A 25,332-nucleotide genomic window follows, 5' to 3' on the forward strand; every position below is an offset into this window, starting at 1 on the left:
CCTATAAAACATACATTAGGTCAACATCATCATGAACGTGAACTTATGTCAATTCCATGCTCCCACATTCTACAGCAAGATGTACAGTTATTTTGCCTAAAGCTTTGTAATAATCCCTATCCAAAACAAATGAGAAACACAGACGCCTCAACCTTGTCGTCTATAATCGTCAATTATACTCCTTGTCATTCTATCAGCAGTGCACAGACTCCTGTAACTAAAAGTAGGACAAACTGTTTTCAAGAAGTTGTTGTCCCTTCCGCAAATCTCTGCCTAATCGTAATTGTTTGGGCATTCAATTTCCCAGTCAGGGGGCGGATGCTTGGTATGACATTGCCCAAACAGAAGACAAGAGAACGCAAGAGAATGACAAGGGAGCTGGTGGCAAACAAAATGGAGTAGAGCGACGTGCAACATAGCAGGTCATTTGGAACAGCTGTCGTAATTAGACGCTGCTCCTCTGTCCACATTGTTTTGGGGGCCCTAATTAGGGAGTGACATTTGAGAGGGAGCCTCAGGCTGCCACAGTGTCGTCCCACAACTCTGCCCTCCCCTCGCTACTATCATCCCTCCCTCTCCCTTCTCCCTTCGCTTCGATACAACACAAACCACCACTAAATATGTCCATTAATCAGCAGATATCCCCCTCAGTGCTTTCCCAGGGGTTTTGCATCTAGAAACACAATGCAACATGTAAAATGTGATGATAATGAGTGACTGTCGTTGTGGGGGAGTTGATGTAAACATAGGTTTACTGGGATCTCAATTTGAGGGGATCGATGCTCATCAAATGAGTTGTGAGGTCACAAACAAGCATTTGAGAATTGATTTGTCATGACATACACGTTTAGAAGGCTGTACAAATCATAGCTACCAGCCGCTGCCATTGTGCCCTTGAGCAAGGCACTTAACCCCCTACATATCTCCAGCAGCGATGCACTGTGATTGCTAGTGTTCTCTTTCTAAAACAATGGGTAATGTGGGATTCACTAGGTGGTTGGTACCCATGAAGCAAAAGACAAAATGAATTTGCAAGAAAGACAGTTCTATTCTATACTGTTATTAATGTAGGGTAATTGTTGTTGGTTGAGTAACCTGCTGGCCAGAGTGGCAATGCTGTCAATCTGGGATAAGTACGAGGGCAATATATAGCTAGGTTAGGGCTATTGTAGTTGACTGGTGACAATGGAATTGATGTAGGATTATGTGTTTAGTGACACCACATATGGGTCACTGACAACATTGAAGACGACTGACACCAGATTGAGTCTATCACTGCCCCAGCTCTCTCAGTTCAATAATGAAACAATAATGAAGAGAGAGCGATGTGTGTGTGTGTGTGTGTGTGTGTGTGTGTGTGTGGTGGGGGGTGGGGTGGGGGGGGTTGAGGGCATGTTTTTGTGTGTCATACAGTGGGGGGAAAAAGTATTTGATCCCCTGCTGATTTTGTACGTTTGCCCATTTACAAAGAAAAGATCAGTCTATAATTTTAATGGTACGTTTATATGAACAGTGAGAGACAGAATAACAACAAAAAAATCCAGAAAAACGCATGTCAAAAATGTTATAAAATGATTTGCATTTTAATGCGGGAAATAAGTATTTGACCCATCTGCAAAATATGACTTAGTACTTGGTGGCAAAACCCTTGTTGGCAATCACAGAGGTCAGATGTTTCTTGTAGTTGGCCACCAGGTTTGCACACATCTCAGGAGGGATTTTGTCCCACTCATTTTTGCAGATCTTCTCCAAGTCATTAAGGTTTCGAGGCTGACGTTTGGCAACTCGAACCTTCAGCTCCCTCCACAGATTTTCTATGGGATTAAGGTCTGGAGACTGGCTAGGCCACTCCAGGACCTGCCATACAACTCTCCTTCTGTGGTCTCCAACTGCTCCTAAATACAAGTAAAACTAAATGCATGCTCTTCAACCGATCGCTGCCTGCACCTGCCCGCCTGTCCAGCATCACTTCTCTGGACGGTTCTGACTTAGAATTTGTAGACAACTACAAATACCTAGGTGTCTGGTTAGACTGTAAACTCTCCTTCCAGACTCACATCAATCATCTCCAATCCAAAGTTAAATCTAGAATTGGCTTCCTATTTCGCAACAAAGCATCCTTCACTCATGCTGCCAAACATACCTCGTAAAACTGACCATCCTACCAATCCTCGACTTTGGCGATGTCATTTAGAAAATAGCCTCCAATACCCTACTCAACAAGCTGGATGCAGTCTATCACAGTGCCATCCGTTTTGTCACCAAAGCCCCATATACTACCCACCACTGCGACCTGTACGCTCTCGTTGGCTGGCCTTCGCTTCATAATCGTCGCCAAACACATTGGCTCCAAGTCATCTACAAGACCCTGCTAGGTAAAGTCCCCCCTTATCTCCGCTCACTGGTCACCATAGCAGCACCCACCTGTAGTACGCGCTCCAGCAGGTATATCTCTCTGGTCACCCCTAAAGCCAACTCCTCTTTTGGTCGTCTCTCCTTCCAGTTCTCTGCTGCCAATGACTGGAACGAACTACAAAAATCTCTGAAACTGGAAACACTTATCTCCCTCACTAGCTTTAAGCACCAGCTATCAGAGCAGCTCCCAGATCACTGCACCTGTACATAGCCCATCTATAATTTAGCCCAAACTACTACCGCTTCCCCTACTGTATTTATTTATTTTATTTTTTATTTTGCTCCTTTGCACCATATTATTTAAATTTTAACTTTGAACTTTCTTCAAATTATAAATCTACCTTTCCAGTGTTTTACTTGCTATACTTTATTTACTTTGCCACCATGGCCTTTTTTGCCTTTACCTCCCTTATCTCACATAATTTGCTCACATTGTATATAGTCTTATTTTTGTCTACTGTATCATTGATTGTATGTTGTTTTACTCCATGTGTAACTCTGTGTTTTTGTATGTTGTCAAACTGCTTTGCTTTATCTTGGCCAGGTCGCAATTGTAAATGAGAACTTGTTCTCAACTTGCCTACCTGGTTAAATAAAGGTGAAATAAAAAAATAAAAAATAAAAGTTGGATGGTTGGATGGGCTATATACAGATGGGTTGTGTACAGCTGCAACGATCAGTAAGCTGCTCTGACAGCTGACACTTAACGTTATTGAGGGAGCTATAAGTCTCTAACTTCAGTGATTTTTGCAATTCGTTCCAGTTATTAGCAGCAGAGAACTGGAAGGAAAGGCGGCCAAATGAGGTGTTGGCTTTGGGGATGACCAGTGAAATATACCTGCTGGAGTGCATGCTACGAGTGGGGGTTGCAATGGTGACCAGTCAGCTGAGATAAGGCAGAGCTTTACCTAGCAAAGACTTATAGATGACCTGGAGCCAGTAGGTTTGGAGACGAATATGAAGCGAGGACCAGCCAATAAGAGCATTCAGGTCGCAGTGGTGGGTAGTATATGGGGCTTTGGTGACAAAACGGATGGCACTGTGATAGACTGCATCCAATTTACTGAGTAGAGTGTTGGAGGCTATTTTATAAATGACATCGCCGAATTCAAGGATTGGTAGGATAGTCAGTTTTACGAGGGTATGTTTGGCAGCATGAGTGAAGGAGGCTTTGTTGCGAAATAGGAAACCGATTCTAGATTTAATTTTGGATTGGAGATGCTTAATGTGAGTCTGGAAGGAGAGTTTACAGTCTAGGCAGACACCTTGGTATTTATAGTTGTCCACATATTCTAAGTCGGAACCGTCCAAAGTAGTGCTGCTAGTCGGGCGGGCAGGTGCGGGCAGCGATCCGTTGAAGCTGCATTTCGTTTTACTAGCATTTAAGAGCAGTTGGAGGCCACGGAAGGAGTGTTGTATGGTGTTGAAGCTCGTTTGGAGGTTTGTTAACACAGTGTCCAAAGAAGGGCCAGATGTATACAGAATGGTGTCGTCTGCGTAAAGGTGGATCAAAGAATCACCCACAGAAAGAGCGACATCATTGATATACACAGAGAAAAGAATCGGGCCAAGAATTGAACCCTGTGGCACCCCCATAGAGACTGCCAGAGGTCCGGACAACAGGCCCTCCGATTTGACACACTGAATTCTATCTGAGAAATAGTTAGTGAACCAGGCGAGGCAGTCATTAGAGAAACCAAGGCTGTTGAGTCTGCCGCTAAGAATGCGGTGAGTGACAGAGTCGAAAGCCTTAGCCAGGTCGATGAATATGGCTGCACAGTATTGTCTTTTATCGATGGCGGTTATGATATTGTTTAGGACCTTGAGCGTGGCTGAGGTGCACCCGTGACCAGCTCGGAAACCAGACTGCATAGCGGAGAAGGTACGTGGGATTCAAAATGGTCGGTGAACTGTTTGTTCACTTGGCTTTTGAAGACTTTAGAAAGGCAGGGCAGGATGGATATAGGTCTGTAACAGTTTGGGTCTAGAGTGTCTCCCCCTTTGAAGAGGGGGATGACCGTGACTGCTTTCTAATCTTTAGGAATCTCAGACGATATGAAAGAGAGGTTGAACAGACTAGTAATAGGTGTTGAAACAATTGCGGCGGATAATTTTAGTAAGATAGGATCCAGATTGTCTAGCCCAGCTGATTTGTAGGGATCCAAATTTTGCAGCCCTTTCAGAACATCAGCTGTTTGGATTTGGGTGAAGGAGAAGTGGGGGGGGCTTGGGCCAGTTGCTGCGAGGGGTGCAGAGCTGATGGCCGCCGGGGTTGGGGTAGCCAGGTGGAAAGCAATTATTGTGGATTTATCAGTGGTGACAGTGTTTCCTAGCCTCAGTGCAGCGGGCAGCTGGGAGGAGGTACTCTTATTCTCCATGGACTTTACTGTGTCCCAAAACTTTCGGAATTAGTGCTGCAGGATGCAAATTTCTGTTTGAAAAAGCTAACCTTTGCTTTCCTAACTGACTGTGTGTATTGGTTCTCAACTTCCCTGAAAAGTTGCATATCTCGGGCACTATTCGAAGCTAGTGCAGTACGCCACAGGGTGTTTTTGTGCTGGTCAAGGGCAGTCAGGTCTGGAGTGAACCAAGGGCTGTATCTGTTCTTAGTTCTACATTTTTTGAAAGGTTCATGCTTATTTAAGATGGTAAGGGAAGCACTTTTAAAGAACAACCAGGCATCCTCTACTGACGGGATGAGGTCAATATCTGTTCGGATCTTCGTTATTTAGCCCTCCGAAAAGGCTCACCAGGAAGCACACAATGTCATGACTCGTGTTTTGTCCTTAATTTTATTTTAAATCATATGACCACAGGTCATAAACCTGAAATACAACAAACAAGTAATGACAATATATTATTCAGATGTATTATTTAGTATATTATTCAAGTAATATAATAATAATGTAAATAATAAATCAAATAAGCCTGCAACACCATCAAAGATGTGGCGAATCTGGCTTAAAACAGCACCGACTACATCACCAGTGCCAGAGGAGCATGCGCACAGTGACTCTGCCGTCACAGGTTGCTATGGACGCTGTCACAGGACACAGAACCCATGCCACCACATGCCTCGTCCAAAGGATTTACACACAAACGCAACATAATGCGGCACTCCACCATGGATCACCGAACCAAATCACCACCGCCACCAGAAACCAGCAGAGTGCTCCGAACAATCAGCACAATGCAAATGGCTGATAATAATAGCCTAATGCTATATAGCATCTGGTTCGCTGAGCTACCGCACCCAGCGAGCTACAAGTTACTCCCAGCCAACTAACACCGACACAGTGAGGTAAACGTTCAGTGCACAAACATATAAGTGACTTAAACATCAATGCTAGACTGAGTAGTTCGCAGTTACATACCAACGGGCTGTGTGCTCCTGATGATTGTCTACGGTGAAGTGATTACCAGGTGCTGTAATTTAAGTCTCTAGTGAAGCTGCGCATGCGCACATAACGTAACATATCTGAGCATCTAAGAAACTTAAAGAAATCACTCGTTCCCCATTTAATTGAACACATCAGACCCATTTGCTTCTCTTTTATCTATTTATATATATATATATATATATATATATATATATATATATATTTTTTTTTTTCTTCTCCTGAGTGAGCTAGAAATCTCAACAATATCCTTCCAGGATACCTGGGCCAGGTTGATTAGAAAGGCCTGCTTTCAGAAGTGTTTTAGGGAGCGTTTGACAGTGATGAGGGGTGGTCCTTTGACCCATAACGGACACAGGCAATGAGGCAGTGATCGCTGAGATCCTGGTTGAAACAGCAGAGGTGTATTTAGAGGGCAAGTTGACCTGGATAGTATGACAGAACTCTGCAGGCTCTCTCTACAGTAGATTGCAACTTCGCCCCCTTTAGCAGTTAGTTCTGTCTTGACGGAAAATGTTGTAATTGGGGATGGACATATCAGAGTTTTTGGTGGCCTTCCTAAGCCAGGGTTCAGAAACACGGCTAGCACATCAGGGTTGGCGGAGTGTGCTAAAGCAGTGAATTAAGAAAACTTAGGGAGGAGGCTTCTGATGTTAACATGCATGAACCCAAGGCTTTTACGGTTGCAGAAGTCAACAAATGAGAGTGCCTGGGGAAACACAGGGCCTGGGTTAACCTCTACATCACCAGAGGAACAGAGGAGGAGTAGGATGAGGGTACGGCTAAAGGCTATAAGAACTGGTCGTCTAGTGCGTTGGGAACAGAGAATAAAGGGAGCCGATTTCTGGGCGTGGTAAGATAGATTCAGGGCATAGTGTACAGACAAGGGTATGGTAGGGTGCGAGTACAGTGGGGGTAAACCTAGGCATTGAGTGACGATGAGAGAGTTTGCATTTCTGGAGGCACCAGTTAAGCTGGGTGTGGTCTCCCTATGTGTGGGGGGTGGAACAAAGGAGCTATCTGAGGCATGTTGAGAAGGACTAGGGGCTCCGCAGTAAAATAAAACAATGAGAGCTGCCCTAAACAACAGTATACAAGGCATATTGACATTAGAGAAAGGCATAAAGCAATCACAGGTGTTGATTGGGAGAGCTAAGACAACAACGGGTGAGACCACAACGGGTAAAGAGCTAGGACAACAACAACGGTTGATGAATGGGCAGAAAGGGTCAGTTAGCTACACACGGGGCCTGAGTTTGAGGCAGGGGCAGACAGATAAACAAAATTAAGTACCGTGTTAATGGACAGTCCAGCAGGCATCGGCTGGGTAGCCGAGATATCATAGGGTCCAATGAGCAGCAATAGATTAAACAGGGAACCGTTCGGTAGTCGATTACTACGTTGAGCGAGCGGGAGACACGGCGTTCAGGGAGCTAGCAGGCTAGCAGATGGATCATCACCAAACATCCACGACACAGAGGCCGGTTGAGAGCACATCGGTGAGTGTAAAAGTGTGTGAGTGTGCGTGTGTGTGTGTAATGTGTATGTGTGTTTGTGTTGGTATGCATGAGTGTGAATGTGTGTGGGTTTTGTGTGGGAGTGTCAATGTAGTGTGTGCGAGGGAGTGTTTATATGGTGTGTAGTGTGCGTAGGGTCATGTATGTATGTACAGTAAGTATGTGTGTAAGTGTGGATGGATCTCTGTGCATCTGAGTGCACTGTACAAACCTTTGTGCATCTGTGCACTCGAGTATATACAAGGGTAACTTTGCTTGCTTGTAAGGGTGTCTGTACAGGTCGCCATATGTTTGTGTGGATGGATTTGTGTCTGTACACACTTGCCAAAATTAAACGTCTCTACACCCATCCCTTGCAAAAATTTTTCCTTTGATCTCAATATCTAAGGCTGGGTGAAACAAACTCGTCTCTGTGTTTGGGTGCCGTTATCCTAGCCCTCCTTTCAGCTGTATCTTTGCTGTCTCACACTTCAGAAAGGTCAACTGGCCGTAACATTTTCTTTCCCCTCCACTCAACGTTTATCCATTTAATGGTGAGTTTTTTGTCATGGATGCTTCCCAAATGGCACCCAATTCCCTATATAGTGCCCTACTTTTCACCACGGCCTACAGGGCTCTGGTCAAAAGTAATGTATTATGTGGGAAATATTTTTTACCAATGACCTGCCACTGGCATTAAACAAAGCCTGTGTGTCTATGTATGCTGATGATTAAACCCTGTACACGTAAGCAACCACAGCTAGTGAAATCCCCACAACCCTAAACAAACAGTTGAAGTCAGTTTTAGAATGGGTGGCTAGTAATAATCTAGTCCTGAACATCTCTAAAACTAAGAGCATTGTATTTGGTACTTATCATTCCCTAAATTCTAGACCTTGCTGAATTTGGTAATGAATAATGTGGCTGTTAAGCAAGTTGAGGAGATTAAATTACTTGGTGTTATCTTGGATTGTAAACATATTGATTCAATGGTTGATTCAATGGTTGTGAAGATGGAGAGAGGTCTTTTTGACACCACACTCCACAAAGCAAGTAATGCAGTGTCTAATTTGATTTTATCTTGATTATTGCCCAGTCATACAGTGGCTTGCGAAAGTATTCACCTCCCTAGGCATGTTTCCTATTTTGTTGCCTTACAACCTGGAATTAAAGTTAATTTTTTGGGGGGGTTTGTATCATTTGATTTACACAACATGCCTACCACTTTGAAGATGCAAAATATTTTTTCTTGTGAAACAAACAAGAAATAAGACAAAAATAAATTACAGCTGCAAGTCTCTTGAGGTCTGTCTGTATAAGCTTGGCATATCTAGCCACTGGGATTTTTGCCCATTCTTCAAGGCAAAACTGCTCCAGCTTCTTCAAGTGGGATGGGTTCCGCTGGTGTACAGCAATCTTTAAGTCATACCACAGATTCTCAATTGGATTGAGGTCTGGGCTTTGACTAGGCCATTCCAAGACATTTAAATGCTTCCCCTTTAACCGCTCGAGTGTTGCTTTAGCAGTATTCTTAGGGTCATTGTCCTGCTGAAAGGTGAACCTCCGTCCCAGTCTCAAATATCTGGAAAACTGAAACCGGTTTCCCTCAAGAATTTCCCTGTGTTTAACTCAATCAATCATTCCTTCAATTGAATTGAAACAATAGTTGTTGATGACTTTGCAAATGCTATATAGGCCTAAATAGCATCATTGATGATATGATATTTGAGTGATAAAGTATAGTCCCATTTAATATGCTCTGTTAAACCAACCCTTGGAATGACTTCGATAGCAACAGTAAATATAATACGTTTTTAATTGGAGAGCTCCCAACAATCATTCTCATGATAGCCCATTTGTAAGTCAGTGACAAATATCACAGCTATCAAGGGTTGTGCTTGGTTACAACCCTGGTTGGGAGACCAAAAGGTACTGTAAATGTAGATGGATCAATTGTCCCGTAGGTGTTGCTGCCCTGCATATAGTTTTTTTCTGATAGTGCATATAACATTGAAGATCTGATGTTGTTTAAAAGGTACAAATTCAACATATTTTATAAAAGGGTTGTCTATGTTGAAATTAAGTCACCATGATGACATAATCCTGTGGTTGAAATTTCACCATCAAAACAACAGTGTTGATTACTTCAATTACAATAACACATTCCACCGTCTCTTTCAAACAATCCCCTTGTACACAGCTAATAGCTAGATGAAGATTACACATGATCAGGCCTACTGTACATTTTACTGTTGTGGCAGACCAGGGGGTTTGGTCAAGACGTTTACATTGATCAGACACGGACAGAGTTGGATTAGCTCGGTTTCAAGGATGTTTATTTAAATAACAAACAAAAAATAAAAGAATAGGTCTCCCCCAGGAGACCCTCTCCAGGATACCGTCCTCTTGGCTCTGGGTCTTGCTGTATCCTGTGGGAAGAAAACTGAGCTCCCTCTGTTATCCCTGGGACTGAGCACAACTATACGGGAGTAACTTCTCTTCCCCCAGTCCCCTCCCTGTGTGCTACCATTCTGGCCGCTTTATGGGACTCCAGCTGGTGAGTAATCAGCCCCTTGATTACTCACCAACCACAATCATCCCCAATTAGTCCTGGCCGGAGAGCCCATCGAGACGAGTCTCCCCCTGGTGGCTGACCTGCTGTATACAACCCCCCCTCCAGTTCTGTGACATATGTCTCCCTTCTCGATAGGGCATCCGCGTTTCCATGCTTCGCCTCAGACCAAACTTGGTGGGTGTCAAAATAGCTAGCCATGATGGCCGGGCTATCTACTCAGAATATTGCAAAATGTGCTTTCACAGAAAAGCTATTTTAAAATCGGACACCGCGATTGCATAAAGGAGTTCTGTATCTATAATTCTTAAAATAATTATTATGTTTTTTTGTCAACGTTTATCGTGAGTAATTTAGTAAATTCACCGGAAGTTTTCGGTGGGTATGCTAGTTCTGAACGTCACATGCTAATGTAAAAAGCTGGTTTTTGATATAAATATGAACTTGATTGAAGAAAACATGCATGTATTGTATAACATAATGTCCTAGGAGTGTCATCTGATGAAGATCATCAAAGGTTAGTGCTGCATTTAGCTGTGGTTTTGGTTTTTGTGACATATATGCTAGCTTGAAAAATGGGTGTGTGATTATTTCTGGCTGGGTACTCTCCTGACATAATCTAATGTTTTGCTTTCGTTGTAAAGCCTTTTTGAAATCGGACAATGTGGTTAGATAAAGGAGAGTCTTGTCTTTAAAATGGTGTAAAATAGTCATATGTTTGAAAAATTGAAGTTTTTGCATTTTTGAGGTATTTGTAATTCGCGCCACGCTATACCATTGGATATTGGTGAGGTGTTCCGCTAGCGGAACGTCTGTCCCTAACAGGTTAATTCAGGGGCCTGAACGCCGCTTCGGTCTCGTCCGTCCATTTCACTGTTAGGGAGGCAGTGCGGCCCGGCTTCTTGGAGAACACTACCGTGTTCCGATCGACGAACTCTCTGAGCGCTTGTTTCTGGGCCGGGTCGAGGTCCTCATTGCTCGGGACCACCGCTGGTACTGTTGGCGTCCTGGGTCCAGACCATAACACGGCCAAGGCTGTCCTCTCGTGCCACTTCTTCAACAGGTTCACGTGGTAAATCTGTTGGGGTTTCCGTCTCCCCGGTTGCCGTACGTGGTAATTGACAGGTCCCAGTTTCTCTATCATCTCGTATGGCACATACCATGTTGCCAGGAACTTACTTTCGGCCGTGGGGATGAAGACCAACACCTTGTCTCCCACCTGGAATTCTCAGGGCTAGGTTCCCAGATTGTAGACCTGGGCTTGAGTGTGTTGGGCCTTCTCCATATGTTCCCTTACTACTTGCTATATGGCTGTAATCCGCTCCCTCATCGTCTCCACGTGCTCTACCACGCTGCGTAAAGGGGTCGGTTGGGCTTCCCACACCTCCTTGGTGAGGTTCATTTGGCCGCATGGCCTCCTCCCGTAGAGGAGTTAGAAAGGGGAAAAACCAGTGGACGACTGGGGTACTTCTCGGATCGAGAACATTAGGTGGGGTAGTAGCTGGTTCCAGTTATTCCTGTCCTGCTCGATTACCTTCCACAGCATTTGTTTGAGCATTTTATTGAACCGCTCGACGAGCCCATCCATCTGCAGGTGAAGACGGAGGTCTGGGTCTGCTTGATCTGCAGGAGAGCACACAAATATTTCATCAGGAGGGAGATAAACTCAATAGCTTGGTCTGTCAGGATCTCGTTTGGGATGCCCACCCGGCTAAAGAGGCTGAACAGCTCTGGATACCACCGCCCGTAGGAGAATGGCCTCGGAATACCGGGTGGCATAATCCACTATTACCTGGATGTACCGGTGTCCTCATGCTGTTTTTACCAGGGGTCCCACTATGTCCATGGCGATGCGTTCAAAGGGCACCCCGATGATCAGTAGGGGGACCAGTGGGTTTCGGGAAGTGTGCTTTTGAGGCAGTCATTTGACACTCCGGGCAGCTGCAACAATAGTCTTCCACGGCCCTCCTCTTCCCAGGCCAGTGGAAACGGGCAGCAATCCATTCCCAGGTGCTCCCCCAACAGGTGGGTGTGGGCCAGCTGAACAACAGTTCCCACATACCATCGTGCCAGCAACAGTACCTCTCAAAGTTCCCCCTGTTGGCGCGACACCTGATACAAAAGGTTATTCTTGATTTGGAAATGGGGATATCGCCAGTCACTCACCCCCGGAAGTAGCTGTCCATCCACCACTATCACTTGGGCTGCGGCGGCAGCTTTCAAGTTTGGATCCTCCCACTGGGCAGTCTTGAATTGTCCCCTCAGTTGCCCCCAGCGGGTGTGTCGACTGGTCCCTCGAAATCGAGGAGAGGGAGGATGGGGTCCTCCTCCAGTGGTTGACCAGGGGGGTTGAGTTCCAGTGCCCCTTCTGACTCTGGACCAGTAGATACAGGTTTGTCAACCGTTTGCTTCCGGGCTGCGCAGGCGATGGGTCGTCCTCGCTTTCGTCTTCGGCCGGCTCGTACCTTTTTCCTCAGCTCGTGCCTCCACAGTGCAGTGAACAGCGGACAAACTTGTCCCACGAGGAGCGGTACCGGCAACTCCGGTACGGCCCCCACCATCATCTGGCAGCTCCCTTGTGGCATCACGATTTTGGACCATATGTTTGGATACCGCTTTGTGTCACTGTGGACACAGGAAATGGACATCTTCCTACCACGTTCAGTCCCCTGGTTCAGCAGGCTCATGGTTACAAGCGTAACCATACTTCCGGAGTCTAATAGAGCTTCCGTGTCGTGTCCGTTGACCTAAACCGGGACCATGGGTGCCGTTGATTCATCGTGCATTCAACAGGAGGTGACGTAGTTCACTGCGTGGCCCACCTTGCCTCCGGGGCTTGCTGATGGCATCAACTCCCCTCGAGCCGGGCAATTCCACACTCAAAACCCCTCCTTTGTTCTCCATGTACCTGGGGTCGGCAGGTTGCAGGTCGGCTCTACCTCAGCCATCTCTCAATGGGTCTGCGACCCTTTGGCCCTGCCGACTGTCGGTTCGGGGTACACAGCGGTGGGGCGGTCGTTCCGTCCCCTCGGACGGGTCCCCAACTCAGCCCAGCTCCCTCTCATTAGGGCCTCAGTGTTCTGATGCATCTCCACTGCTCCCAGGAGGCCCTCCAAGGTCTGGGGCGTGCATAGATTCGCTGCCCTCTTCATGTCGTGGGGTAGCGTCCGTAAGAAGCGATCCAGGACCACTTTGTCTAGAATAGAAAGGGTGTATACGTGGGTTAGGAGCCATGCCCTGGTGACGCACAGTAGGTCGCTCATTTGGGCTCGGGGGATGCATCAGCCATGAACCTCCAGTTGTGGAACAGTTGGGCCCGATGGGCCAGGCTGTACCCGTAGCAGCTGAGTATCTCCCGTTTTAGTCCGTCGTAGTTAACCGCCTGTTCGTCGTTAAGGTCCCAATACGCCTTTTGGGTGTTCCCGGAGAGGAACGGGGCCAGCAGACTTGCCCACTTCGGCCTTGGCCATCCTTCCGGTAGTGCTGTCCATTCAAACATACAGAGGTAGGTTTCGATGTCGTCATCTTCTGTTACCTTGATTAAAAACTGGTTTGGATGCGATTCAGTAGACGCTCCTCCTTGTAGCTTCCTGATTTCCTCAACGAGGCAAACATTTTGTAGCTGCTGTTCCTCCAGCGTTCGTTCCTGAACCGCCTGTTGTGCTTGTTGGGCCCCGACGAACTAAGCTATCAACTCGTCCATGCTGATGCTGCGTAAACATCAACCCTGGTCTGACCACGTTATCAGGGTGCCCACATTCTCCACCACTTGTGGCAGACCAGGGGGTTTGATCAAGACGTTTACACAGATCAGACACGGACAGAATTGGATTAGCTCGGTTTCAAGGATGTTTATTTAACCTCTATGGGCTAGGCGGGACAAATTCGTCCCACCTACGTAACAGCCAGTTGAAGCCTGTGGCGCGATTTTCAAATACCTTAAAAATCCTATTACTTCAATTTCTCAAACATATGACTATTTTACAGCTATTTAAAGACAAGACTCTCGTTAATCGAACCACACTGTCCGATTTCAAAAAGGCGTTACAACGAAAGCAAAACATTAGATTATGTCAGCAGAGTACCAAGCCAGAAATAATCAGACACCCATTTTTCAAGCTAGCATATAATGTCACAAAAACCCAGAAGACAGCTAAATGCAGCACTGTCAAAAACTGAGCCCAGAATACACATACTTGTTGAATACTTCAACCAGCTATACAACTCGCATTAGGATTGTGTTTGTGTGTGTGTGTGTGTGTGTGTGTGTGTGTGTGTGTGTGTGTGTGTGTGTGTGTGTGTGTGTGTGTGTGTGTGTGTGTGTGTGTGTGTGTGTGTGTGTGTGTGTGTGTGTGTGTGTGTTTGTTTTCTGGTCTACATCTGTGTGACGTAATCAATAAGTTTATTCCAGTTCAAAATACAAATTATTTATTGTATTTTAACAGCAACAGTTCCATCCTAGACCTTTTTTTCAACAATGCTTTCTGCAGTGAGATGTACAGTAGGCCTGATCATTTTTCATCTGTACTGTTACTTATGGTTGCACTATCAAAAGCTAAGCCTGTGTGTGTGTGTTCTGTTATACATCTGTGTGATGTGATCAATAAGTTTATTCCAGTTCAGAAAGAAAATTATTTATTGTATTTTAACAGCAACAGTTCCAACCTAGAAAGATAAGTAAGAGTGTTTTTAATGGGGGAAAATAAACATGAATTGCTATTAATATGGGTATTTCGTTTCATTGTTATTTTTGTTGTTGTCTATATTGCATTTGTTTTAGGAATAAGGGCAAATAAATGTACCAATATTAACTTATAGTTGAATGTTATCATAAGCTTGGGTCCATGGAAAACACACAATTTCTAATTTGGGTCCCAGGCTGAAAAAGTTTAAAGTCCTCTTAAGGATTAGCCCCTTTTTTTCAATTTTCGCATAAAATGTCATACCCATATCTAACTGCCTGTATCTCAGGCCCTAAAGCAAGGATATGCATATTCATGGTACCATTTGAAAGGAACCACTTTGAAGTTTATGGAAATGTGAAAGGAATGTAGTAGAATATAACACAATAGATCTGGTAAAAGATAATACAAAGAAGAAAACCAACCGTTCTTCTGTGTTTTTTTGTACTATCATCTTTGAAATGAAAGAGAAAGGCCAAAATGTATTATTCCAGCCCAGGTGCAATTTAGATTTTGGCCACTAGATGGCATCAGTGTATGTGCAAAGGTTTAGACTGATCCAATGAACCATTGCATAGCTGTTCAAAATTTAGTATCGAGACTTCCCAAATGTGCCTAATTTGTTTATTAATAACTTTTCATGTTCAAAATTATGCACTTTCCTCAAACAAGAGCATGGTATTCTTTCACTGTAATAGCTACTGTAAATTGGACAGTGCAGTTAGATTAACAAGAATTTAAGCTTTCTGCCAATATCAGATATGTTTATGTCCTGGGAAATGTTATTGTTACCGACAACCTTATGCTAATCGCAAAAGCCTACATTAGCTCAACCGCCCCATGGAAGAGACACTGATCCTCAAAAAATATAAAATAAAATAAAATAGTCTGAACACAACCAAATATCATTCCAGAAACGTCAAAATTTGTAATATTGATATGGCCAGCATTTTAGACCATTTCTCCCTTCTTGAAATAACCGAAAAATGCTGTGAAAACCAGCGTGAAAATACATTTCCACAATGAGCACTTGTTTTCTCTCAAATACATCGTTCCAGTTGTTAGTTAGTTAACTAGCAAAATTGAGCCATATTAGCATATTAGTCAAAACACCTCAAAACTAGACATGGTATCAATAACAACATACAACAAGCTGAAACGAGCCACTTACGATTCCCCACAAGGCAGCTTCTTGTCATTGTTGCTTGTTAAGTGATTGTGCACTCGTATCATTTTTAGTGACGTTGTCAGCCAACCCGTCTATAGCGTTCTAAAATGTTGCATGGTGGAAACAGGCGATTGAGTCCAGTGATTGAGGAGGAGGACGATGAAGAAGGAGTGAGAAGTCAGTCAGGCAGTTTATATGGAGCTCGAGATAAAACAACCGAAAAAAGGACAAAAAGTAGTAGAGACGCAGGACAGCGTTTCTCTGTTATTTCGAGATGAGTTAAAGCTGCAGCAAGAGAGAAGAAATGGTCTAAAATGCTGGCCATATCAATATTTTTAATTTTGACATTTCTGGAACGATATTTGCTTGTGTTCAGACTAGCATGAGGGACAAGAAGTAGCTAGCCACAATGAGGTTCGATTTGAGAAAAGTAATCTAACCTTGAAAGGTATCTAGGTATAAAGTTACTAGCTAGTTCAATTTCTCTCACGATGGTAAAGCCAACAAAATGCTGATAAAAACAGCATATTATTGACGTAAAAGGTTAGCTGTTTTAGCCTAGTCTCTAGCTTATCCAGGGTCAGTGATAGACAGTACATGGTTGTTCTATATATCTATGAGAAAAACTGCAAACTTTCTGCTAGCAACATTGCTAAAATGAATGAAGTTAACTATAATGAAGCTCATAATATGTTACCTGTAATGTTAATCTCCTGTAGCCTAATTGTCATATCCTTACTTTCATACTGTTCATACTGTAGGGTTGGATTTGCACAAAACTATTTCATATGTCAGCACTTAATTAAAAGACATGTACAAGATCTGTTATGTGGTTTGCCTCATATACTGTACATTGTCTACTAGTATAATTTTAAAATGTTGCTACATAAAACCAAATTCGAGCCGGTCAGTAACATTTACTTAAGCATTGCTATGAGACTCGAAATTGAGTTCAGGTGCATCCTGTTTCCATTGATAATCCTTGAGATGTTTCTACAACTTGATTGGAGTCCACTTGAAGTAAATTCAATTGATTGGACATGATTCGTAAAGGCACACACCTGTCTATATAAGGTCCCACAGTTGACAGTGCATGTCAGAGCAAAAACCATGAGGTCGAAGGAAATGTCCGTAGAGCTCCAAGACACGATTGTGTCGAGGCACAGATCTGGGGTAGGGTACCAAAACATTTTTGCAGCATTGGAGGTTCCAAGAACACAGTGACCTCCATTATTCTTAAATGGAAGAAGTTTGGAACTACCAAGACTCTTCCCAGAGCTGGCCGCCCAGCCACACTGAGCAATCGGGGGAGATGGGCCAAGAACCCGATGGTCACTCTGAAAGAGCTCCAGAGTTCCTCTGTGGAGATGGGAGAAACTTCCAGAAGGACAACAATCTCTGCAGCACTCCACCAATCAGGCCTTTATGGTAGAGTGGCCAGACGGAAGCCACTCCTCAGTAAAAGGCACATGACAGCCCAAGCTTGTAGCGTCATACCCAAGAAGACCCGAGGTTGTACTCACTGACAAAGATTCCTCAACAAAGTACTGAGTAAAGGGTCTGAATACTTATGTAAATGTGATATTTTTATTTGTAATAAATTAGCAAACATTTCTAAAAAGCTGTTTTAGCTTTGTCATTTTGGGGTATTGTGTGTAGATTGATGAGGGAAAAAATGATTTAATACATTTTAGAATAAGGCTGTAACCTAACAAAATGTGAAAAAAGTCAAAGGGTCATAATACTTTCCGAAGGCACTGTATAAGAATGATCAGGATTTTATTGTGTTCAAATTTTCAATCCCTTATCTCTATCACTAAACAGTCTCCATATATACTTCCAAACATTTTTTCCGACTGGTTCTGGAGGACCTTCATATGAGTCTTGTGTGGCCTGTAGGTGTCCTAGAGCAAAACAACTGACATGTTCATGAGAGTCTCACCTTTACAAAGGGTCATATTAGCAAGGGTGCCACTTTGATTTTAGAAGTGGGGAGACATAACCTGACGGGGGGTCCTCCCCCAGAATTGTTTTGGGAATCTAAAGCTAATTTAATGCATTTTTACACAAACCAATATGCCGTCTCCATTTAGAACAAAAAGTAGGCAAAAATGGCCACAGTCATCAAGCTAGGTAAGAGAATATTATTAAATATGTTTAAGTGATTAATAAGACTGAACTAGATCAAAGGTAATTCAATAATAAATATTGTGATGCACCCCAATAGCCTAACAAATGAAAAACTCTTGAAAAAATACAAAGACTTTAGATTGTCTTTATTATGACATTCTCTATATAAAATTTCAGCCAGACCGACCTGCCCGAGCCGCTTGCACGTCCGACCCCCACCAGTCTAGTCAATCACTCAACTCTCTCCCAACACAATTTCCTTCCAGTTTCACACCTTTAGTTTTTTTAATACCCAAGGGAAAGGTCAGATTTTTTATTTTTTATTAATTAATACATTTTTATTTCACCTTTATTTAACCAGGTAGGCCAGTTGAGAACAAGTTCTCATTTACAACTGCGACCTGGCCAAGATAAAGCAAAGTAGTGCGACAGAAAAAACAACACAGAGTTACACATGGGATAAACAAACGAACACACGCAGCACAGGCGTTGTCTCAGCCCGTGCTGCGTGTTTTGTGCATTGTGTAGTACGGGTCTCGTCCAGTGTCGTTCTTTGAGGTTTACCCTCGCTCTTTTGTTTGGGTACATCCCAGTGTTTTGTATACGTGTTCTGTATCCTTGTTGTCAACAGACTGGACATTGGCGAGTAGTATGCTCGGGAGCGGTGCGCGATGTGGCCGTCTACGGAGCCTGACCAGAAGACCGCTACGTCTGCCCCTTCTGCGGCGCCGTTGTTTTGGCTCGCCGGCTGGGATCTGATCCATTGTCCTGGGTGGTAGGCCAAACAGAGGATCTGCTTCGGGAAAGTCGTATTCCTGGTCGTAATGTTGGTGAGTTGACGTTGCTCTTATATCCAATAGTTCCTCCCGACTGTATGAAGTAAAACCTAACATTACCTGGGGTAACAATGTAAGAAATAACACATAAAAAAGCAAAATACTGCATAGTTTCCTAGGAATGCAAAGCGAGGCGGCCATCTTTGTCGGCGCACGAAGTAAAAATTCCCTGTTTTAGGTCAGTTAGGATCACCACTTTATTTTAAGAATGTGAAATGTCAGAATAATAGTTGAGAGAATGATTTATTTCAGCTTTCATTTCTTTCATCACATTCCCATTGGGTCAGAAGTTTACATACACTCAATTAGTATTTGGTAGCATTGCCTTTAAATTGTTTAACTTGGGTCAAACATTTCAGGTAGCCTTCCACAAGTTTCCCACAATAAGTTGGGTGAATTTTGGCCCATTCCTACTGACAGAGCTGATGTAACTGAGTCAGGTTTGTACGCCTCCTTGCTCGCACACACTTTTTCAGTTCTGCCCACACATTTTCTATAGGAATGAGGTCAAGGCTTGGTGATGGTTACTCCAATACCTATACTTTGTTGTCCTTAAGCCATTTTGCCACAACTTTGGAAGTATGCTTGGGGTCATTGTCCATTTGGAAGACCCTTTTGCGACCAAGCTTTAACTTCCTGATTGATGTCTTGAGATGTTGCTTCAATATATCCACATAATTTTCCTGCCTAATGATGCCATCAATTTTGTGAAGTGCACCAGTCCCTCCTGCAGCAAAGCACCCCCACAACATGATGCTGCAACCCCCGTGCTTCACGGTTGGGATGGTGTTCTTCGGCTTGCAAGCCTCCCCCTTTTTCCTCCAAACATAACGATGGCCATTATGGCTAGTTATACAATATACTGCACTAACATGTCTAGAATATTACATCCAAATTACAACACAGTCATGGGATCTTTGAGAACATCATCAAGACAGGCACATACAGTATCATGGCATCATAATTAATACACAAATATCATGATAATATCATAAAGTGCCAGATTACATTTAAACCAAGTATTTTTCTGCATATCTAAGCATAGCTCTTGAGCTGTCTGCATCATCCTGACTGGTGATTCTTAAAAAAAAAATAAACTAACTATGCTTCTCTGCTAAAATCTGGGGAAAAAGATTGAAAGGAAAGTGAGTCGCAATCGGTACATTTAGTAACTTGATTGATAGCCTGAAAGCTTTATGAAGCCTTTATAAGGTGAACATCATTTAAAGCTAAACTAATAAATCATATATAAGTATTTTGGAAAATGTCACATGAAAATGGATTACATGCATTGTCATCATAACATATTTTTGGCATACTTGGTTTTGGCAGTGGGTGGGGACTTTGTAGCATAATTCTTATCTACTCATTGTCTGTTCCTGTCTCTGCGGACATTCTGCTCCAGAGAGCATGCTGTCCAATATGGTCAACTTAACATGCAGTTCTGGGATGACAGAGAATGCACATGTTCAAACTCACACGTGCTCGTACACACACATGCACACATACACACACACAATTAGGGCTGTTATGTATAGTCTGAATTAATTGTGTGTTTGGTGTCAATTATTGATCAAAGTTAGCTTGTCCAAGAGAGATTAGCATGGTTATCAACATTTCTAGAGGCTCTGCTATGTAATTGCATGAGAAAACAGAGTTTTGATGGGACTCTATTAAAAAAGGAAGATCCCATCAGCTTTCTATCGGCTAGGCCTACTATATTTATTTCTCAACTTTCCTTTAAATTAAGCACTCAAATCCGCTTTATAACCGGTGTTGCCTACCCATGCGTATTAAAAACGTAACCACAGATAACCTCCATTCTCTATTTGAGTGCAGGCTACTTATAACATGATATTTTTTGTGGGCCATTCTAAATAAAAAATAAGTCCACACACAGTCTATATTAGTAGGTTATATGTAAAGACTAGATTACATTGAGAATAGTCTGATGGGTGAGAATATTATCAAGTGCTTGTCAAATTGTGAATGAGAGACTGATGCAGTGTGTGCAGCCTGCGCAAGAAACAGAGCACATGACTTTCAACTTTTTTCAAATAATCATTTGATTTGCACGATGCAGCCTTAGAATGTTTTAGAAATCAAAACAAATAGCCTAAGGTTGGTATCACAACTAAAGCTGCACAAATAACTCAAAATTAAGCATATAGGAAGACCTGTTTCAAATGATCACTTTGTTAACCGCTCAACACAGAATAGCTGAAAATCATTTTGGAAACACATCCTTTCTAATTTTATTCAGCTATGTTCAATTGTATTCTTCTAACTATAAAATTATCTAAAATAATGCCACGGGAATTGTAAGAAAATCTTTTCTGCTAAATGAACTAGTGTACCTCACAGCCATATGGCATAGCCAGATCAGGGCCTAACATTCTTCTGAAATAGGCTGCATTTTCTTAATAACCTAATGTTTCTTTGGACCTGACTAAAATAAATCATGGATTTATTGTGATGGTGTAGGATATATTACATTGATCAGACTTTTTAAAATGTAGCCCTAGATGTTCCAAAGGTTAGCATCAGTGGCTTGTAGGCTATGCATTGAAGCCCAGAGATGCTAAACCTGTTTATGTTAATTATTGATAAATTACCGTGAGACTGGCAGTTATTTGCATGACAGTTGCCTGCTGACTTCGCCACAGCCCTACACCCAATATCTCCTCCATAGTTCTATAAGGAAATGAGTAGGTGACGTAAAAAAATACACACCATAACACACATGCCCGCACACACACGCACGCACATGTGCACACTCAATCTTTCTCTCCTTCAATTTTCTGTCATGAAAAACGTATGTGACGTCTCTCTCTCTCTCACACACACACACACACACACACACACACACACACACACACACACACACACACACACACTCTCTCTCTCTCTAAGCAAACAGAAGTGGCAGCCAATAACGGAAGCCCATTAATTTGCCACTTTTGGCATAATTTAATTGATGTGCCACCCGTTTCTGTGTATTCACAGCAAGTGTGACATCCTATCCTAGAGAGGAACCAAAATAGCCCCTCATTAACTGGGAGCTTCTCCCGAACACACGCACTACACAGACCTGAAGTCACTATATGTTCATATTCCAATGTATCTATAGAATGGGAGGTGGGACAATGAGGGAGAGATGACTCACTGTATTGCTCAACTCGCAGACGCTTTCATCCCCATATCCTGATATTGACACCCTGATAATAAATGATTTCTTACACATAGCCTGCCCTATCATGAGTTAGTTGTGACTTGTCGACTTCTAGGGCAAATTGTAGGCGTGTATTTGCGTTAGGCCAACTGCTATTGTTTTTTCCCTCTATTGATATCATCATCACAGCCAGGATTAGGTTTGTGAGTGATATAAAATGTCTAATTTCGCATCTATTTAATCACATCTGTCCTCATACGTATTGAATATAATATAAAATATTAGAATATAATATTATAAATTAGAATACATGTTATCAATAAATCCTCTTCTCATTTTTGTAGGGGACTCATCACACCTAGGCTTGCCTAATCCCATGACAAATGGGAAGAGTAGAATTGATTCTTATTTTTACACGTTGTTTTTTCCCTTCCAGTCTGCTCCTCAATTCTTGCCCTAATCCTTTCCGCTTCGCTCCACTTGCTTTGCAGTCAGTGCCTTATGTCTGTTGCTGCAGCAGTCAGATGAGACAAAAGGAACGCAATAGAGAGAGGGAGAGGATGGTCTGACGTCAGCTAGACACATATGACTTGCTTCGCCCTACCTCCACTGACCAGCAGCTTTTCTGCAAATGTATTTCATACACTGCACACTCAGCCTTAGTACCAAATCAACCACACGAGGAAAGACGGGGCAACAGTCTTCTTTTCCCAAAGCCTACCGATCCTATTTTGGAAACCGTCAGATTTCTGCTGGGTAAAACCCCATTTCGTTGGTGTTTTTCATCTAAATTGAACGGAGGAATTATATTCAAATGAAAAGACGCAGACTGCAGCTGTTGCTGTAGGCAGTCTATGCGCTGCGCGAGGGAGTTGCGTCTTCTTCTGCCTCTCTCGCCATCCGAAGCTTCTTTCACCAGGTGTTGCATTCATCCAACAACCCCGACATGATGATGGGGGAGGGGCGCGTTGCGCGCAGGGTCTCGAGCTCTCGACGTTGATCTATTCTCATCAGAGCTACTCAATGTGATGCCCAAATCATTCAGGCGAGGGGTCCGGTTATGTTGAAGATTACGGAAAATCCTGGACTATATTCATTCCACTCTTCAGTTGACTGGGCACGCGGGACCATGACCTTAATGTAAGGAAAAACAAAATATTCGGTTTCATTCCATGGAACACTCATTGTTAAACGAATGGAAAAACCAGGAGGACATGCTGCGTTAGAGACGCATGAGGCAAGCACACTTGAATGCATGTCAACAATATTACAGCATTATCTATATTCTTGTGTCCTCTCATATGCAAACATGAGTGCACAGGTGTGTTAAATTAGCTTTTTTTTGGATGTGAATACTGTTAATTTTGCAGATGTTCATTTTCAGAATGCACTGACAACGGTGCCCTGTAATAATGGTGCGGACCGTTGGCACATGGTGGCAGGCACTGTAGTTTCTAACACCTTGCCTAATTAATTATGCATGTGCGATTGAGCTGCATTGACAGTGATGAAAAGTATCTTTATTCAAGAGACCACTTCTTGAATTTTTACGTGACAGCTGGGTGTATGACAATGACCAACAAGTGCACTTTTTCAATTCAGCTCGACACACCCCAAGGAAACCATGCCAGCTCGATTCTATGTGCACAAGACATGTCCCCAGATTCGCTGAGCTTGGCTAACATCTAAAAAGCAGGGGGTAAATCACCAACCACGTTGAAAACAATGGAATTGTCTGAAGTTCGATGTTCCAGTGCAAGCGAAGAACTCTACACCATCAACAGGACGCCAACCAGCAACAGCAGCACACGACCCAAAAGGTTGTTGTGGCAGAACGCGGTTCGACACATCACTGAGCAGAGGTTCATCCATGAGCAGAGCGAAGCGAAAGGCATCACACCAGATGAGCACTACGACCAAAGCCTACGGAAACAGTCTGCGGGTAGGACCTCGGTAGGCGACAGACACAACAATGGGGGAACCAAAGTCTTCCCCGAGCGTGCGAGCAGTGACCTAGGATTTCTCCAAATCGATTGCGCTCCGAGCAACTCAGACTTTTTCTTGAACTGGGGCTACACATACAGAGGCGTAATATTCCCCACTCTACGCAATTCTTTCAAATCTCGGGACCTCGAGCGTCTGTACCAACGCTACTTTTTGGGCCAGAGGCGCAAATCAGTGGTGGTGATGAACATTTTGGATGTGGTGACCAAACTAACCCTGTTGGTTTTACATTTAACTCTTGCATCTTCGCCAATGGATCCCATCAAAGGAATGCTCTTGGGCTTTTTCACTGGCATCGAAGTGGTCATTTGTGCCTTAGTGGTAGTCCGAAAAGACACGACCTCTCACAGCTATCTGCAATACAGTGGCGTGGTGACGTGGGTGGTCATGGCCACGCAGATTTTGGCGGCTGGATTGGGCTACGGACTTTTGGGCGACGGAGTCGGATACGTGCTTTTCACCCTCTTTGCCACTTACAGTATGCTTCCCTTGCCTCTCACTTGGGCTATTCTTGCTGGTTTGGCCACCTCAACACTCCACATTGTTGTACAGCTATTCATCTCCCCAAATGCACAGCTCTCCACAAATCAGGTATGTGAAATAGTAATAAGGCTACACCCCCTGCTACCCTCACTACATTTTTTTTATATATATTTTTTTTATAAAATGAAAATGTATGTTTTATTATAAGTCAATCACAATGTGATCACCGCACATGTAGATTAGGCGTTATCATCCTATTTTAACAGTTCTTTCACATATCATAGTCGACTGAGTATTATGAGTATTCTAGAGTAGACCTAGTTTAATATTATTTCGACAATAAGTGGTATTACAAAAACCTGAGCTGTGTTCGAATACTCATACTAACCGCACTAACCATACTATTTCCGTGCTTTTAGGGCCCATAATGCAATTCTTCAGAAAATGGGCGTGGCTTCACAACATTTTCAGATTTGAATAAAATGGCAGAAAATATGCAGCCGAGGTCAGACGTGAGCGGATACATATTCATTGCTTTAACTGATTACGACAAATGTTAAGACAATGTTGAGCAATGTAATAAAGTATTGACTTTTTAATTAAGTAACGTTACACGTTATGTTGGCTGACAATTTGTTAGCTACGCTATCCTTACGAACCGCATAGCATTACAGAAGTATGTACCGATATGTTAGCTAGTTACCTATTGTTAGTTGGCTACTAATACATCGAACTTGCCGGGCAGTATATTAACTATCTGCTATCTAACTACCCAACGTTTATTGACTTGATTATTCACATCATTCTTAGCTAAGTGGTATAGTCGTTGTGCGTTTCAATGGACATTGTTAATTCTGGCTATCTACTTTGATTTCAGAGCACTCTCGCACAGAATAACTGATGAATTTACGAACGCTCAACACCCGTTGAATATGACCTGTGTCAGTAAACGTTGGCAAAAAAGCATAATGAAATT

The 25,332-nt window shown here is 43.2% G+C and overlaps 1 protein-coding gene across 2 annotated transcripts in view; it reads left to right on the plus strand.

Moving 5' to 3' along the window:
- Positions 1-22,455: 22,455 nt before the first annotated feature.
- The window catches only part of adcy8 (adenylate cyclase 8 (brain)), a 304,017-nt gene continuing 301,140 nt past the window's right edge, over positions 22,456-25,332 (plus strand). The window contains exon 1 of one of the 2 annotated variants that reach the window (XM_014139104.2): positions 22,456-24,464. In XM_014139104.2, the coding sequence (XP_013994579.1) occupies positions 23,595-24,464 (870 nt within the window). In that variant the 5' untranslated portion in view covers positions 22,456-23,594. The remainder of the gene's footprint in view (positions 24,465-25,332) is intronic. The other variant, XM_014139106.2, reaches the window with a different exon arrangement.

The sequence above is a fragment of the Salmo salar genome, chromosome ssa14 (assembly GCF_905237065.1).
Source record: "Salmo salar chromosome ssa14, Ssal_v3.1, whole genome shotgun sequence".
In the NCBI taxonomy this organism is placed as follows: Eukaryota; Metazoa; Chordata; class Actinopteri; order Salmoniformes; family Salmonidae; genus Salmo; species Salmo salar.